General features: G+C 32.5%; 1 protein-coding gene across 7 annotated transcripts in view; it reads right to left on the bottom strand.

Annotated features, from left to right (window-relative positions):
• ABCC9 (ATP binding cassette subfamily C member 9) overlaps positions 1-16328 on the bottom strand; it is a 186713-nt gene that overhangs the window by 138167 nt on the left and 32218 nt on the right. For all 7 annotated transcript variants that reach the window (XM_074194290.1, XM_074194293.1, XM_074194294.1 and 4 more), the window contains exons 7-11: positions 9593-9790; positions 5360-5512; positions 4777-4932; positions 2107-2241; positions 118-280 (exon numbers count right to left, since the gene is read on the bottom strand). In XM_074194290.1, the coding sequence (XP_074050391.1) occupies positions 118-280; positions 2107-2241; positions 4777-4932; positions 5360-5512; positions 9593-9790 (805 nt within the window). The remainder of the gene's footprint in view (positions 1-117; positions 281-2106; positions 2242-4776; positions 4933-5359; positions 5513-9592; positions 9791-16328) is intronic.

Here is a 16328-nt window from a genome sequence, read left to right as displayed (position 1 = left end):
CTTGTGTGACCTTAAGTAATCACTTTGTCACCCTGGAACTCAGTTTCTTGGCTATAAATTAAGGAAGAAAGAAGAAATCATCATTGCCTTGTCCAACACTTAATCTTATGAACTTACTGGAAAGTGATGTATAAAGTGCAAAGGTTTTGAGACTGGTGAGTTCCTTCATTCTTGTTTCCTCTACACTTTTGCAAAATATATGCTCCCAGGCATACAGCTTTAATAGCTTTATGCCTTTCAGTATCTCATTTGTTTTCTTCAATCTTTCAGTAGAATAATCCTGCAAAATAATGAAACAAGAAAATGTGAAAAGAGTTGAAATGAAAGAACAAAATAGTGTGTCTGTTAGAACTCTAGGCTGAAAAAAAGAGGACAGATTCTCTTAGGGGACTGTCTATCAATCAACTGTGTGATACAGGATCCGACACTTCTCTTTTCTGCTTGTCAATTTCCTTATCTATAAAACCAAATGTTGGATGACATGGTTTCTAAAAATCTCATACCTCAAAAAATGTCTGTCTTTTGACTCTTTGATGGAATACTAAAAGTATCATAAGAATTCTACTAGAAGATATGGAATCACAAGGAAAAAATGTATATGTTCTATCCAGTTGAGGCACATGATTTATTTTTTTTCAAAGCCATAAAAGTAACAAAATTTAGACTAAGAGCAAATAGTACACAATATGCCATGGATAAGAATTAAAAATGCCCTCAAATCAACTTTATAACATATTCCTAGAGAATATAAGAGTAGAAGACTTCTAGACAACACTAAACCATGAAGGAAGAGGGTAGGAGATTAGACAGAGACCCTAGGATACCTAATAGGAAAGACAATGTTTGGTTCACCTAGAGGATGGAACAGAAAAAGTAGCATGATGATGTCAAATAGAAGAATTAATAGCCCTGAATCATCAGAAGCATGAACTGCTTCTCCACGCTAGTGCCATAGTCTCACATATTCCTTAGACATGTACTCCCATATATGATCCTTCTTTGTGTCCACATCTCTCACTAACAATGTGTATTATTGGCAATGTATGTCCTAGATCTATAAGAGCTAAGCTGTTGATATTTTTATTATTGTGGTATATAATGAAATACCTTTTTTCCAAATAAGTTTGTCCCTTGGCCAATTAAAAAAATAAACATATTTTAAAATGCTTATGATTTATGTTTCAAGTGGCTTGTATAACTCAAATATAATATATCTATTCTAGGATTTCCCCCTCCATGCAAGAAGTAGTTTACATGTTTTGAAGTATAATTTAATCATGTGACATTTCCATCAGTAGTCAGAGATGCATTATAGAGTGCAGGAAGTACAGGATATACATGAAACAGGCTAGTTGGAAAAACTGATCATGAGAAACGATTCTTTCAGCAGTAAAAGACATGCTAAATATTATAGATTTACAGAGATCACTTACTCATATTTAATCAAACTTTATTTCTAAATGTGCTGTCAACAATTTCATAATTCTCAAATATTCCTTCAAAATGGGCCAATTCATACTCAAATAAGAAATGTTTCCATGGCACAGTAGAGTCATAGAAGGTCAAAGATTTTTTTTCTTTCCTTGCTAAGCTGACCAGAAGCATATTTAACCAAAACAGCTGCCACTGAAATCTTTCACTTAAGTTCCACATCTCATCACATTATGATTCTACTCTTGGGAAATTTAGTTTTCAGAAGCATCAAAACTGACCCTTTTCTTATCCCTTGATTTTTTTTTTTGCATCTCATTCATCAAAGAGCTCTAAGTGTGCCATTTGAATTTTTATTTCTTAGACACAGTATTTTGGAATGGAGTTCAACGTTTTATAATTTCAGGGTAATTAATAACATTAAAATATGTTCATGCTTGATCTGGGAACCTAAGAGATTCAAATCTTGGATTTCTGATTCTTTTTCAGAATATCTTTGGATCATGAGAAATTCATGTTTCCTGCTTATGATAACATACAAACTCAAGAATCAAGATTAATACATGAGCAATATCCTTCTAAGATATTCCAAGTGATATGTATCAATTTCCTATATTTGAAAATAAATAGCAGCACGAGATTTTCCTAAGAGTGGAGCCAACTGATGGAACTTACCAGAGTGCTCTTCTGAGCTTCTGCCAATTTTGTAGCTATGAAGTACTGAATTGGCGCAAGCAGCACTATGACAGCTGCACCGACCAAGGCACTTAATCCAAGTAAGTTATAGAGCAGAATCACTCCCATTATGATCTAAGAGAAAAACACACGTAAAGAGGAAGGAATAGAGGGAAACTCTTAAGGTAATCCTTTTTAGTGAAAAAGTTAATGATCTTTAAGCATATATAGTGAGTAAACTAAAACACCTAGGTAAATCATTGTCTATTAGGAAATCAACTCCCTTTTCAACAATTGAGATATATCATTATTGTTGTTGTTGTTGTTGCTGTTATCTCAGTTGAAATTTATCTGGGAAAATGTACAACAAAGAATTCATTTTTGGCTTACCAATCCTCCATTTTGCTATTCCATATAATTTTACCTCACAAGGCTGCTGAGGTTGCCCAATTTTCTGATTTGACCTATATCAAACTCCAAACAGAAGGCAATATCAAAGTTGCATTTTTTTTCTCTCTATCTGGATTATAGTAGATAGTAAAAAATGGGTAGGAGGAAAACATAGGTGATAAACCAATATGCAACAAAAAAGGAAGAAGCCAGTTTATCCAATGTCTGACAGTATCATCAACAAAAGAATGCTTGGGTGCTAAAATAATGGTCTCAGTAACTTTTAACATTTATTTCTGTGAGAAACATAATCTGTATTTCTACTTTAAAAATAACCAGTACAATTCTTAGGTAAAAATTGAAAAGTAGATGTTGATCTTCAGTGCTCCACTGAAATATTTTGAGATGCTTCCTAGATGCTAACCTTATTACCCTTAAATGAGACTATTTCTAGTTTTTCAACTAATAATTCTAGGTCTATGGCATTTCTTCTATCAACCCCACAATCACAGAATTTAATTTTCTGTCCCAATGCCTGAATTTTTCTCAAATAATTAATCTCATAAAATAATACATATAAACATATTATATTACTAATATGATATACATATTTAATATACATATGTTTATATATTATACATATATATATATATATATATATATAATCTGTATATAAAATTAACAATATGGATGAAAAGTCTTCCAAGATTGTAATCAAAAGTGGCTCCAGAAAAGCTTACTGCAATGCTGCTATGGTGTAAGAATGGCTCTGGGTTCTTGAAAATTATGCTACTAAACAACAAACTTTGACATGTAATAATAACATGCTAAGTAGTCTTCACATCTCAATGACAGACTAATTCTCATTCTAAGGGTAAACCTAGTCAACAGAGATCAGAAGTAACAGACTGATCACTAGGTAATAACTTATTTGGTTATGCTAAAAGATGAAAAAAAGAAAAATACAAAATGCACTTATGTCTTGTAAGATCCCTTTATGCTTCAGTAATTCCACTAGGTTTTCTTAAATGTTTTCTACTTCAGTGTTTCAAGGATCCATTTCAATGCAGCCATAGACACAGTGAAATTCATCTATTTTTTTTTGAAAGATGGTCTTGGAGAATTGATTTTGCCAAAAATTCATTACATTGTGGGCAGCCTGGTAATAATTTTTTTCAAACTTAAATGAGTGTTTCTTCAGAAGGCAAACACATAGTCACCAAGATTTAAGCATTATTTCTAAGTAGGATCCATCAAAGTTTTTCTCAATTATCACAGTATTCAATAGCCTTGTGTCATGCCCAGGCCAAAACAAGGTATTGGATTCAGACATGGGAAGGCTTAGATATTTAAAATTATATTTGTATTCTGAAGGAATTGAGGTGATTATAACATCAAATGGTTTATTATGGAAATTGAGTGAACCATTCTGACTCCATCTTGTGACTCAATACTGGAACTAGTTCAGTTCCCTTTTTACTCAGTTTTGGGTCTAGTCTAATTTATATCTTGTTAAGAAAACTTTACTAAATTGTGGGAACTGGGAGAAAACCCTTAGTGCATTGTTTGAACCCAACCCGAAATGACTGAGAAGCTGGACCATTTATACTTCTTTCTGAGAGACCCTTAAGTAAAAGACCTAGGTTATGCAAACCAGAAACCCAGTCAAATCCTAAGAATGATGAAAGGAATTTCCTCACAATTAAACATCTCAAGCAACTCATATATTTTATCTGAAAAGTGGTTCCATATTAACCAATCAATTATTATTATTTACATGTTTCTTTGATTGTTTACAGATACTTGGGGTGGGGGAAATAGGACACTTCCTTTCTGATTTCAGGGAATTGAAACTGTTTGCTCTCTCCCTTCCAACTTGGAAAATCCCTAATCTTTCCTCCAATTAGAAATCAGATTACTGAATGCCTCTTATGTATTGGTTCCTTTTAATTAATTGCTTTTATTTAAGTAATTATTTTTAATCTGTAAAAGTAGTAATTCTCCCTGTATTTTGGGTGCAGGCCTAAACTGAGGTGACCTGGAGACAATATATTGGGCAATTTCCATGCATTGCTCAATAAATCAATCTACTCACAAGATAGAACCTTTGTTTCCTCAAGTCATTTCATCTTTTACCTTCCACAGTTCCCCTTTTTGGTATGAAAAACTAATATTAAAGCAAAGGACTTCTTTTGACAACTTCCCAAAAAACTCTTCCTAAGAAATACTGACTATTCACTTCTCATTTTAATAAATTGAAACCTTACTTTGATGCTCTACCTGAACAGGCATGGCCCATAGATTTGGACACAGGAACAAGAACCACATGAGCTGATTAGTTTCTATAGCAACCAAATTATTAATTTGTCCCAAAGTCATCTCACCCATGGACAAATTAGATGTAGAAAGTCTCAGGATCTTATTGTATATCATAGCCTATAAGAAAGAAATGAAACACACAGAATTATAGTCTCATTAAAGATTAGTTCATTATTAAGTGGGGAAGTTAAGATCAAGAAATTCAAAAAAATCTCTTTTTTTAAAAATTTATTTAGCATGAAAATACAAGTTTTATTCATTTTCTTTATGACTTCTATCAAATAGAATTCCCATAATCAAGATCCTAATATATATTATAAGATGAAATAGGAAGTATGTCCCCAAATACTCAAAGCCATAATTCCTTGGCATAAAATGAATTGTGATGAGGAGTTTAAAATAACAAATATTCTATTATTTATCTTCATTACACTTCCCTGGAAGTAGTATTGAAATAATCTAGTTTTAAAAGATCACACAAAATTGAGGATTATTATAATTCATTATATTTAGAAGACACAACTATATAAAAAAAATTATTTACCAACAAAGCTCCACGAAGATTAATGCCAGTTTCTATGGTGACATAGTAGGAGGCCTGCAAAAATGTTCTTTGTAGAATCAGAGCCAGGAATAGAAGAACAGCTAACACATAAGCATTTTCAAGGAATTCCTTTGAGGTAAGTGAACCTGAAGACTTGTCATTAAAAAAAAGAAAAAAAATTAGAAAAGCTAATACACCTGGTATAACAACTATAAAATTATTTGGATGAGCAACCTAAAATGTAAATGCAAGATGCATCATAAAAAGTACAAATAAATTATTTTTAAGGTCTTTATTTTGACCACTCATCTTTAAATTGCAAAATTATCTCATCAATACAAATACTCCATGATTCTCCACACCATTTCCAGAATAATGTTCTAAAAACCCAGGTCTGACCATGTTACAACCTCTGTTGAAGAATTTTCTTGTGCTCCTTATAACTTCTAGGAAAAAAACTAAAAATAGAAACTCTTCAACATTGCAAACTCACAGTATGGATCTAATTTACCTCTTCAAATTTATTTCGTTTTCTTTCACTTTACAATTAAGTTGGTCTACTTGCCATTCTCTGAGCTTAGTGTTGTCTCTCACATCTATGCTTTTACACATTCTTGTAATTGCCTCAAATTCTCTTAGCCTCCTCTCGAGTTCCTTTGAGATTTATCTCATGTGTCAGAGGAATTCTTCCCTCATCATCTTAGTTGGAGTGCTCTCTCATGAAATTATATTAAGATGAATTGTTTGTGTAGTATTTAATATAAATAAAATAAATATAATTTAATAAAAATAATATAAATATAATTTAACATAAAATTAATTATGTGCATGTTGTGTCTCCTGGTAGAATGTAAGATATTTGAGGCTATGGATTATTTGTTATTTAGTTTTATATCCACAGTACCTTGCACATCGTAGACATATAATAAATACTTTAAGGAAAAAAATCCAGGCCCATGTTTTCAATCTGTGTAGGGAGTTCCCAGTGAAGAAATTCCCTTTGCCAACACCAATAGGCTTTACAATTTAAAGTCTTGGAGAGATGCCTGGGACACTAAGAATTTCAGTAATTTGTCTAGGGACACAAAACTAGCATGTATCAGAATTGAGACTTAAACTCAGATCTCCTTGATTCCAAGGCTTTCTGACCACTACATCTTGCAATTTACCAATTAATGCTTATTAAATTGAATTTTATTAAATTTTTAAAATTATTAATTTAGCTGATCTTTCCTATTTTGATCTCCAATTGGACTTGTCTGTAACTCAGAACTAAACACTTTTATTGTATCCTATCTCATTTGGCATACATATTACATAATCAACTAGAATTTAAACTCTTTGAGGACAAGACCCAAGTCTCATATTTCCTTCATAACCCCCTTGGTCTAAAGCACAGCACTCTGCCCTTGTTTGATCTATTGATTGATTGACTGAAATTATAAAAACTTGTTATAAAAATGATAGCAGCTATGAAAAGTAATATGAGGTCAACTTAAAAAGACTTAAATCAAAATAAGCAAAGGGGTTTCAGTTACTTGGGAATCTTTGGTACTCTCAATTCTTCAAGGTCCTATATAATTGACTATATAATATAGTTATTTTGAATTTCCTACCAATAATGACAACTAAAGCACATATTGATTTAAAATGACCATTAAGATAGATATAGGATAGGGAGGGTTTGAATTATATGTCCTCTGAAGTCTCTTAAAGCTCTTAGATTGAATGATTCTATAAATCAGAAAGAACTCCAAGGTTTCAAATTTTAGTGGTTAAAAATATAATGGTGCGATTAAGATGACTGAAAACTCTTAATCAACTATTACAGCAGAAAGTTATTGGGATGTGTGTGGGGGGCATGTGTGTGTATGTATGTCTGTGTGTGTTTAAGACTAGATTTCTCTATCATGCCCAGATTGGAAGTGTTAAAGCCACTCATGGGACTAATCCTACTAGTGATCAGCACAAGAGCTTTAAGCTACTCCATTTCCAAATTTCTCCTCCTTAGACAACATGGTGGCCCCCCCACTTCCTGATGTTCACCATACTGATACCAAATTTCTTGCAGACACCAGGTCAGGACAGCCCACCACCAGACTCGAGAGATTTACCTCTCTTCAGTCTTCCCAATAGCTAGGATTGCTAACTTGTACCACCATGCCTACAATTATGATGGTACATGATGAACACATATGATGAAAATATATTCTCATATCCACTCATAGAGTATATATAAAAATAACTATGATAATTTTCATTATTAGAATAATAAATCAATTTGAGACTAATTTAGTGGTCGAAAGGAATGAATGGCAAATGTGCAGACCAGAAGAAATTATGACTTTTTTAAAAACTCCATTTTTACACACCTCTTTTAGACTAATAATCACAAATTAATATTTGTTTAAAAACAATTATAATCTTTTTATTTTTTAAATCAAGCACAACTGATGCCTAAAAGTTTATTTAACCACTCCAATATAAAAAAATTCTAGTACTGAAATAGAGCATGACAATATATTTCTATTGATGGCATCATCACATCACATCACACTCCCAACCATCAAAATTTGCAAGCTTGCAGTTATTAATGATAAAAATCATGTAATTTCAGAATTCAAAGGGAATGTTGAACAGAATAACAACCCATATTCATTATTAGTTTGCAGTGCTAAATGGGATGAGGGTGAAGGAGATAGTATCCATTACCTCTCAAGAGATTCTTGTCCTGCTATTTTTTTAGATCCTGACTCACATATATTATTTTTTGGCCATCTGTCCTTAATTTAGATGCTGTAATAGATATAGAATGCTAGCCCTACAGTCCAGAAGACCTGAGTTCAAATTTGACCTCAGACATATACTAGCTATATGACCTTGGCCAAGTCACTTAACCCTGTTTGTCACAGTTTTCTCATCTATAAATTGAGCTGGAGAAAGAAATGCAAACCACTCTAGTATCTTTGCCAAGAAAACTTCAAAATTAGGTTACAAAGAGTTCAGTCACATGAATGAAATAACTAAGGAGATACAGTCTAATTTCATATCACTTGTAAATTTGATTAACATGTCATCTATGCCTTTATCCAAGTCACTTAAAAATATTAAACCCAGGGACAAACACAAATCCCTAGCATACTCTACTAAAGACTTTCCAGAGTGACTAGACTTTGTGTTCAGTCATTCAGCCAAGTCCAAGTTCTAAACTGTATTCTCATACAATCTATATCTCACCATCTTTCCCATAAGAGTATCATGAGTAACACTCAAATATTTCGCTCAAATCTACAGAACTATTTCTATAGCAGTCCAGTAACCCTGTTACAAAATGAAACAATATTATTATCTGATGAGACAAATTCTTGACAAAGAAATGTTAGCTCTTTGTGATCCCTGACTCTGTTGTTAATGATCTAGAATTATGCCAGGAATTGAAGTCAAACCAACTGGCTGCTAGTCACCATCACACTCCCATTCTCTTAAAAATATATAGAATTAGAGAAAAATTTGCCCTTCTCCAATAATGATGAACTTTTCCCAAAATCTATGATATTTTAAAGATTCCTGTCAGGACACAGTTATCACATGTATTCGTTTTGCCAGTTCTCTAGGACAATTACTACAAATTCAAGAAAATAGATATTTTCTTACTGGGTGCCATAGTAAACTAATTTTCCATTAATTATTTTTAATTTGTCAATACAAAGATCATTGCCCTCATAAGAGAAAATGGAACTAAAATAGGAATTGAACAGTTTTGCATTTTCTACATAATCTATTACCATCATTTCTCCTCAGTACTCTGAGCATTAGTACTCTTCTGTTTTTGATCCTCCAACTCCAAACATAGAACCAAAAAACCCTCCTTTAGTTGTCCTTAGCATTCTTCCTCAGCCTGTTCTTTCTAAGATTTAACCCATAATCCAATATTCTTTCAGGCTGGTCCATGGTAACTTATCTACTACAGAATTGTACGTACTTTACTAATAAACCAATCCAAAATTATTAAGCTAAATCAAGGGTGCATATAGGAATGTGTTTGGACTAATTCTAAATCCACAAAAATTACTACCTGACTCATTCACAGGTAACTAAAGGATATTTCTTCCTCTTAAAGATTACTCCTTCTTCCTTCACATACATTAAAATCACTGAAAACAAGCACATTAAAAAGTGCAAAAAAAAGAAAAGAACAAACAAAAATGTCACAATAACACACCATGAACTTACTTTATATGTCTTATTTGTGTCTCCCCTACTAGTGTCATTTACACCCTGAACTATTCCAGAAATACAGAGAGGTCCAGCAAAACCCAACAGGTCAGCGAGATAGCGGAATGTGCTACTCAGCAGGATTGGTCGCCCAAATGCCTTGTACATTGCTAACCATATAGAAGGAGTTTTCTTGGGATGGTCTGCTGCTTTTTTCTGAAAGAAAACAAGAAATTTTTAATGCTATCTATTCGATAGGTAATTGATTCTAGCAACTAAAATGTACGGCTTCGTAAAACACTGCATATGGAAATACACTACACCTTTCCAAAATTTCATGAAAATGTTCATGAAAATAATATGAATAAATCAATTTATCATGATCACACATTTTAAAGTTCCTATGAGTGTCAAGCTGAAATGAGAATGTTTTATAAAACAGTTCATATAGTATTTTGATCTTAACATTCATACATTAATACAGGGGAAACTAAGTAAGATTAATTGGAATATTAATAGATAAGAGTAAATTTGTGATTCTTTTTGAAAAACTAATGATTACCTTCTCAAGGATTTGCCATTTAAGTGAGATGAGAGATTTCGGGTTGAATCCATTCCCCTTTTTAATTTAGATGAGGTTCTCAAGAATTGATATGACTAGAAGAAATATTATCCTGTGACCAATTATTATTAACTGTGAAGAACCTCCCCGAATTTAGCAAGGTTAGTAATCTTTGGACAATAGTCATATAAACTACCTTTAAGTGAATATTCAAAACCTATCCAATTTGATACAATGTATCCAAGCTTTTGCTACACTAGCATAGCCCTTTTAAAACTCAGGGAAGAGAAAAGAAAACATTCATATGATAGTATATGTAATCATAGCATGTAGTTTGCTATTAGTGATAACAATAATAGTGATTAATTGCATTAGTAGAGTACTGATATTTGATAGTCGAAATGGTTATATGGTCCTTTTATAAACTTCCTAAGAAGCATGAATCATTTTTTCTAATAATAGTAGTATGTAATATTTAAAGCTTTAAGAAACATAATTCCTATGAAATGGGAAAGAAGTCAAAGAAATAAATTTAAAAATAGATATTTAAATGAATTGTATACTTTTGTAACACTATCTGGTATTTTAGAGCAAGTTTTCGAGTTGACTATTAGTTGTTCATTAGCCCTAAAAAGAAAAAAATAAAAACAATTGCCATTTGTAGCTGATTTTCCAAGCTTCATGTTATATATACATATATTATATTTAAATATATGTATATACATATATTTATATGTTTACATATACATTTTATGTTTATATATGTATAAATATATGTAAATTATGTTATACATTTCTTTCCAGATTGGAATAAATAATTTAGTTCCTTTTAGGAATCTTTTATCACAAAGCTTAGATGTTACACAAGAGCTTACATTTTTTTCTTATTATATAGATTAAATTTAACTATGTTATTATTAATTTTCCTTTCAGAGAATAGTTTCCAAAAAATAGTTTTGGTAATGAAATGTTACTGCATTACAAGAAATGATAAGTAACCTGATTCACCTAGAAAGATTTATATGAACTGATGAAAAATAAAGGAAGCAGAACCAGAACAGTGTACACAGTACCATCAATATTGTATGATGATCAACTGTGAATGATTTAGCTGTTCTCAGCAATACAATGATCCAAGACAATTTGAAAGGACTCATGAGGAAAATTTTATCCTCCTCCAGAGGAAAAAACTGATGGAGTCTTAATGCATCACTTTTTACTTTCTGTATTTTTCATGGAATTTTTTTCCTTTGTAATTGGGTCTTCTTTCACAATATGACTAAAATAGTAAAATGTTTTGCATGATTGAATAAATATAATCTATATAAAATTACTATGTCAGGAAGAGGTGAAGGAGGAAGAAAGAAACTTTTTTAGAGGAATGTAAGAAATTTTCTTTACATGTAATTGGGGGGAATTTTTTTTTAAAAAAAAGATAGTTGTGAAATAGTATTCTCAGAGGTATAACTAGAGAGATGACTCAGGTTAGATTGTAGTAATCATTTCCTGAAACATTAATTTCATAATACACTTCCAAAACAAAGTAATTTGTTTTGGGGCAATTTTCATCATTTCCCATAAATGTCTAATTGATTCTCCTTTATAGAAGCCATAAATTTTTTGTCTCTTTTAAAAATCTGCTTTTATTGGTCTTCTTTTTTTTTTAACATGATGATAATTTTTCCCAATATCTTCTCAGGTTAGACTGTAGTAATCATTTCCTGAAACATTAATTTCATAATACACTTCCAAAACAAAGTAATTTGTTTTGGGGTAAGAATTCACTATTTGACAAAAGCTCATAGGAAAATTGGAAAGCAGTCTTGGCAGAAACTCGACATAGAAAATAAGGTCAAAATGGGTACATGATTTAAATATAAGCGATGACATCATAAGTAAATGAGGGAAGCATGGGAAAAAAAAACTGCCTGTAAAATCTATAGATAAAGAAAGTTTATAACCAAACAAGAGATAGAGAGGATCACAAGATGTAAAGTGAATAATTTTGATTACCTAAAATAAAAAAGTCATGTGCAAAAAAATAAAAAGCAAAAACAATGTAGCCAAAATTAGAAAGCAAGCAGTAAACTGGTGGGGACAGAAAGGAGAAATTTACAGCAAGTTTCTCTGGTAAAGGATCTATTTCTCAAATACACTTGGAACTGTCTCAATTTTATAAAATAAAAGGCATTTCCTAATTGATAAATGGTCAAAGGATATGAAAAGGGAGTCTTTAGAAGGAAAAAAAATCAAAGTTATCTCTAATTATTTGAAAAAATACTCTAATTCACTACTAATTAAGAGGTACCACCTCATACCTATCAAATTGGCTAACGTAAAAGAAAAGAAAATTTCAAATGTTGACAGATGTAGAAAATAGGCATATTAATGCATTGTTGGTATAGTCATGAACAGCTCTAACCATTTTGGAGAACAATTTTGCAATTATGCCCAAAGGGCTATAAAATTGTTCAAACTTTTACTCAGAAATACTATTACTAGATCAAAGTAGGGATCAAAGTAGAAGGGAAAAGATAATATGCACAAAAATACTTATATAAACTTTCTTTGAAATGGAAAAGCACTGGAAATTGAGGGGATGCCCATCAATTAAGGAAATGTGAAACAAGTTGTATATAATTGTGCCATTAGAATTACAAAGGGGATGGTTTAAGAAAATCCTGGGAACACTTATGTGAATTGATTCAAAAGAGAACCCTGTACACAGTAACAACAATCAACTTTAAAAAATTTAGCTACTAATGATCCAAGATGTTTTTGAAGGATTTGTGATGAAAAATGCTAGTTACCTCCAAACTGATAATTGATGAACTCTTTAAGAGGAAAGCATATATTTTTTCTGTTTTATTTCACTTCATTTTCTTTATTTTTCTAAATTTTTTGCAAGATGGCTAATATGGAAAATATGATATTATAATGTTTGCTTTGTCAGAGGCTAAACTCAAAATAAAAAAGAATACTAAAAAGATAATTAAAAAAATAAATTGCTACTGATTTTGAGAATTTCTTGTCACCTACAGCTTTTCTGAAGCTTTTAATTGCCTCAACTGGTGTATTTACTAATTCCTTAGGATCTTAAAAGTAAAAGATCATGGCAGCAAATTGGGATCATTCTATCTTCTCTTTACATATCTTTATGCCCTCAATCATCTTCTGTTTTCTTATTGATAGTGCTAGAATTTCCAAATCTATATTAAGTAACATTGGAGGGAAAACAGCCTTATTTTATTCTCACATTTACTGTATGAATTGATATTATCTTTTTGACATGGTTTTATTTGAATTTTTAATCAATATTCATTAATAATATGGTTCAATACTTTTCCCTTCCCAGATTTAGATATTAAGAGTATATTGGTCTGCTAAAAGTACTGTAGGGGAGTACATTTTTCTCAATTTTTAAAATAAGTTGTGTTGTATTGGTACTAATAAAACTTTTAGAGCTTGAATGGTCTTGTTAATCCATCAGAATTGGGGAGAGGATTGTTGGTAGCTCTTTTACAGTTGTTTCTATTTATTTATCTGAGTATAGTTAAGAATCCCTATTTGGTCTTCTGTCCATTCCAGTATTCATGTTTGAAGACGTTTCACTATTTTCTCTGAGTTCTCAATTTTAGAAGTAAGTAACCATTTATATTGTGCTGACAATTCTTTTTATTTCTTCTGATCTTGTATTTTATCTAGTTCATTTATTATTTTGTTCATTTGATTTTCTGCCCTTTTCTTTAATTAAATTATTTTCTAAATATTTATCAATGTTATTAGTCTTTTCAATGCACTGACTTTTAGTTTTACTTATATCAAATCTATAATATTTTTTTATTTCTAGTTCATCTATTAGTTCTCTAACTTTAATATTGCCTCCACAAGGTTTATCAGCAAGATAGTTCATCCATTTTTTATAAGGCAGCATTTAATTCCATCAAAAGTAAAGTACAAGCAAAGCGTAGAGAGATGCAAGACTCTTGGTTCAGTAAGAAGGCAAATAAAGTTCCGTTTTATGCAGGCAGTAACAAACAAAAATGCTTTCGTGATGCCCTGAAGGCTATTTATGGGGCAAAGACCTATAATGCATCTCAACTACTTGTTGCTGATGGATCCACATTGATTAATGATAGGAACACTATCTTAGAGCAATAATGTTCTTAACAGTCTATCATCAATCAATTCAGAAGACATTAACCATTTACCTCAAGTTGAAGTCAATCAGTCCCTAGCTGAATTTCCAACTGAAGAGGTTCTGAATTCCATTAGAATCCTTTCAAGTGGCAAAGCACCTGGTGCTGATTCTATTCCAGCTGAAATCTACAAGGTGGGGGTGTCCATTGATCATTCAATAACTGACTGAAATTTTCCAAGTTATATGGTATGAAGAGGTTATCCCCCAAGAATTCAAGGATGCTTCCATTGTCCATCTCTATAAAGGTAAAGGGAGTAGATTGTCTTGTAATAATCACAGGGACAATTATCTTTTATTCATTGCTGATGAGATTCTTTCTGGAGCCCTTCTCAATAGGCTGATCCCTCACCTAGATAGTCACTTCCCTGAGAGTCAATGTGGTATCAGAAAGGGTGGAGGAACAGTTGATATAGTTTTTGCTGCCCAACACCTCAGCCTGCCCAAATGCCAAGAACAGAATAGAAGTCTGTAAAAACATTTGTAGATCTGACCTAGGCCTTTGAGACCATCAGTTATGAGGGTTTATGGAAAATTATGTCAAAATTTGGTTGCCCAGAGAAGTTCATCTGTATTGTACATCAATTTCATGACAGGGTGCTTGCCCAAGTTCTAGAAGATGCTCTAGAGATTTCCAAGTCACCAATGGAATGAAACAAGGATGTGAACTTGATCCCATGCTTTTTAGCATGATGTTTTCAGTCACCTTCACTGAGGATGAACATGGCCTCAAGGTCAGCTACCACACTGATGGCAAATTCTTCAACTTAAGAAAGCTGCAAGCCAAGACCAAAGTAGAGGGAATGTTGCTGCATGATTGTGCACTCAATGAACCCTCTGAAGCTGAGATACAGCCAAGTATGGATCGATTCTCTGCTGCTTATGCTAATTTTGATCTAACAATTAAGAAGAAAACATGGGTGCTCCATAAGCCAGCATCTTACCATCCATATGTGGAACCAATGGTTACATGAAATGGAGAAGTTATGCGTACTGTGGACAAATTCATTTTCCTTGGCAGTGTTCTTTCCAGGGAGGTACATATGGATAATGAAGTTGAAACATGCATTGCCAGGGCTAGCTCAGTTTATGGGAGACTCCAAAAGAAAGTGTTGGAGAGAAGAAGTATTAGACTACCTAACTGAAGGTCTACAGAGCTGTTTTTCCGACCTCATTGCTATATGCCTAGGAAACCTGAACAGTCTACCAGTGACATGTCAGGAAACTGAATTGCTTTCATTTCAATTGTCTTAGGAAGATTCTGAAGATCGCCTAGCAGAAGAAGATACCAGGCAGAGGTCCTTTCTCGAGTTAAGCTGCCTAGCATTCCAACATTACTACAGAGAATGCAACTAGGATAGATTGATCTTGTTGTTCACATGCCAGAAGTACCCTTTCCAAAAAGACTATTCTATGGACAATCCACAAAGGGCAAGCCTCACAAGGGGTCAGAAGCAATGATACTGGAACACCCTGAAGGTCTCTCTTAAGAACTTTGAAATTGTTTGTGCAGCACAGGAGACACTGACACAGGACCATCCAGCATGGCATGTCCTCATCAGTGTGGGTGCTACACTCTGTGAGGAAGGCAAAATTGAAGCAGCTCAAAGAAAATGTGCCATATATATAATGTTAAAACACCTACCCTAGGTGTTCATCTGGACTATTTGTGCCTGATTTATGGTAGAGCATTCCAAGATCAGATTGGGCTGATAAGCCACAGTCAGACACACTGTAATTTGTCTCAAACATAGTAATGTCATTTTGGTGTTCTTTGATAACTAAGGACAATAACCAACTATTACCTCTTTTGTACTTGTTTTAATTTGTTTATTGACTTTCTGATTTTTTGAATGCATATTCAGTTCATTAATTTTCTGTTTTTCTATTTTTGTTAGTGTATGTTTTCAGGGATGTTATTTTTCCCCCTGGTGACTGCTTTAGATGCATTGCAGATATTTTGGTATGTCTTTAAAATTTTCTTCCATATAGCT

The sequence above is a fragment of the Macrotis lagotis genome, chromosome 7 (assembly GCF_037893015.1).
Source record: "Macrotis lagotis isolate mMagLag1 chromosome 7, bilby.v1.9.chrom.fasta, whole genome shotgun sequence".
In the NCBI taxonomy this organism is placed as follows: domain Eukaryota; kingdom Metazoa; phylum Chordata; class Mammalia; order Peramelemorphia; family Peramelidae; genus Macrotis; species Macrotis lagotis.
The sequence above is the reverse complement of the archived record's forward strand: the minus strand, read 5'-3'. Positions and strand labels throughout refer to the sequence as shown.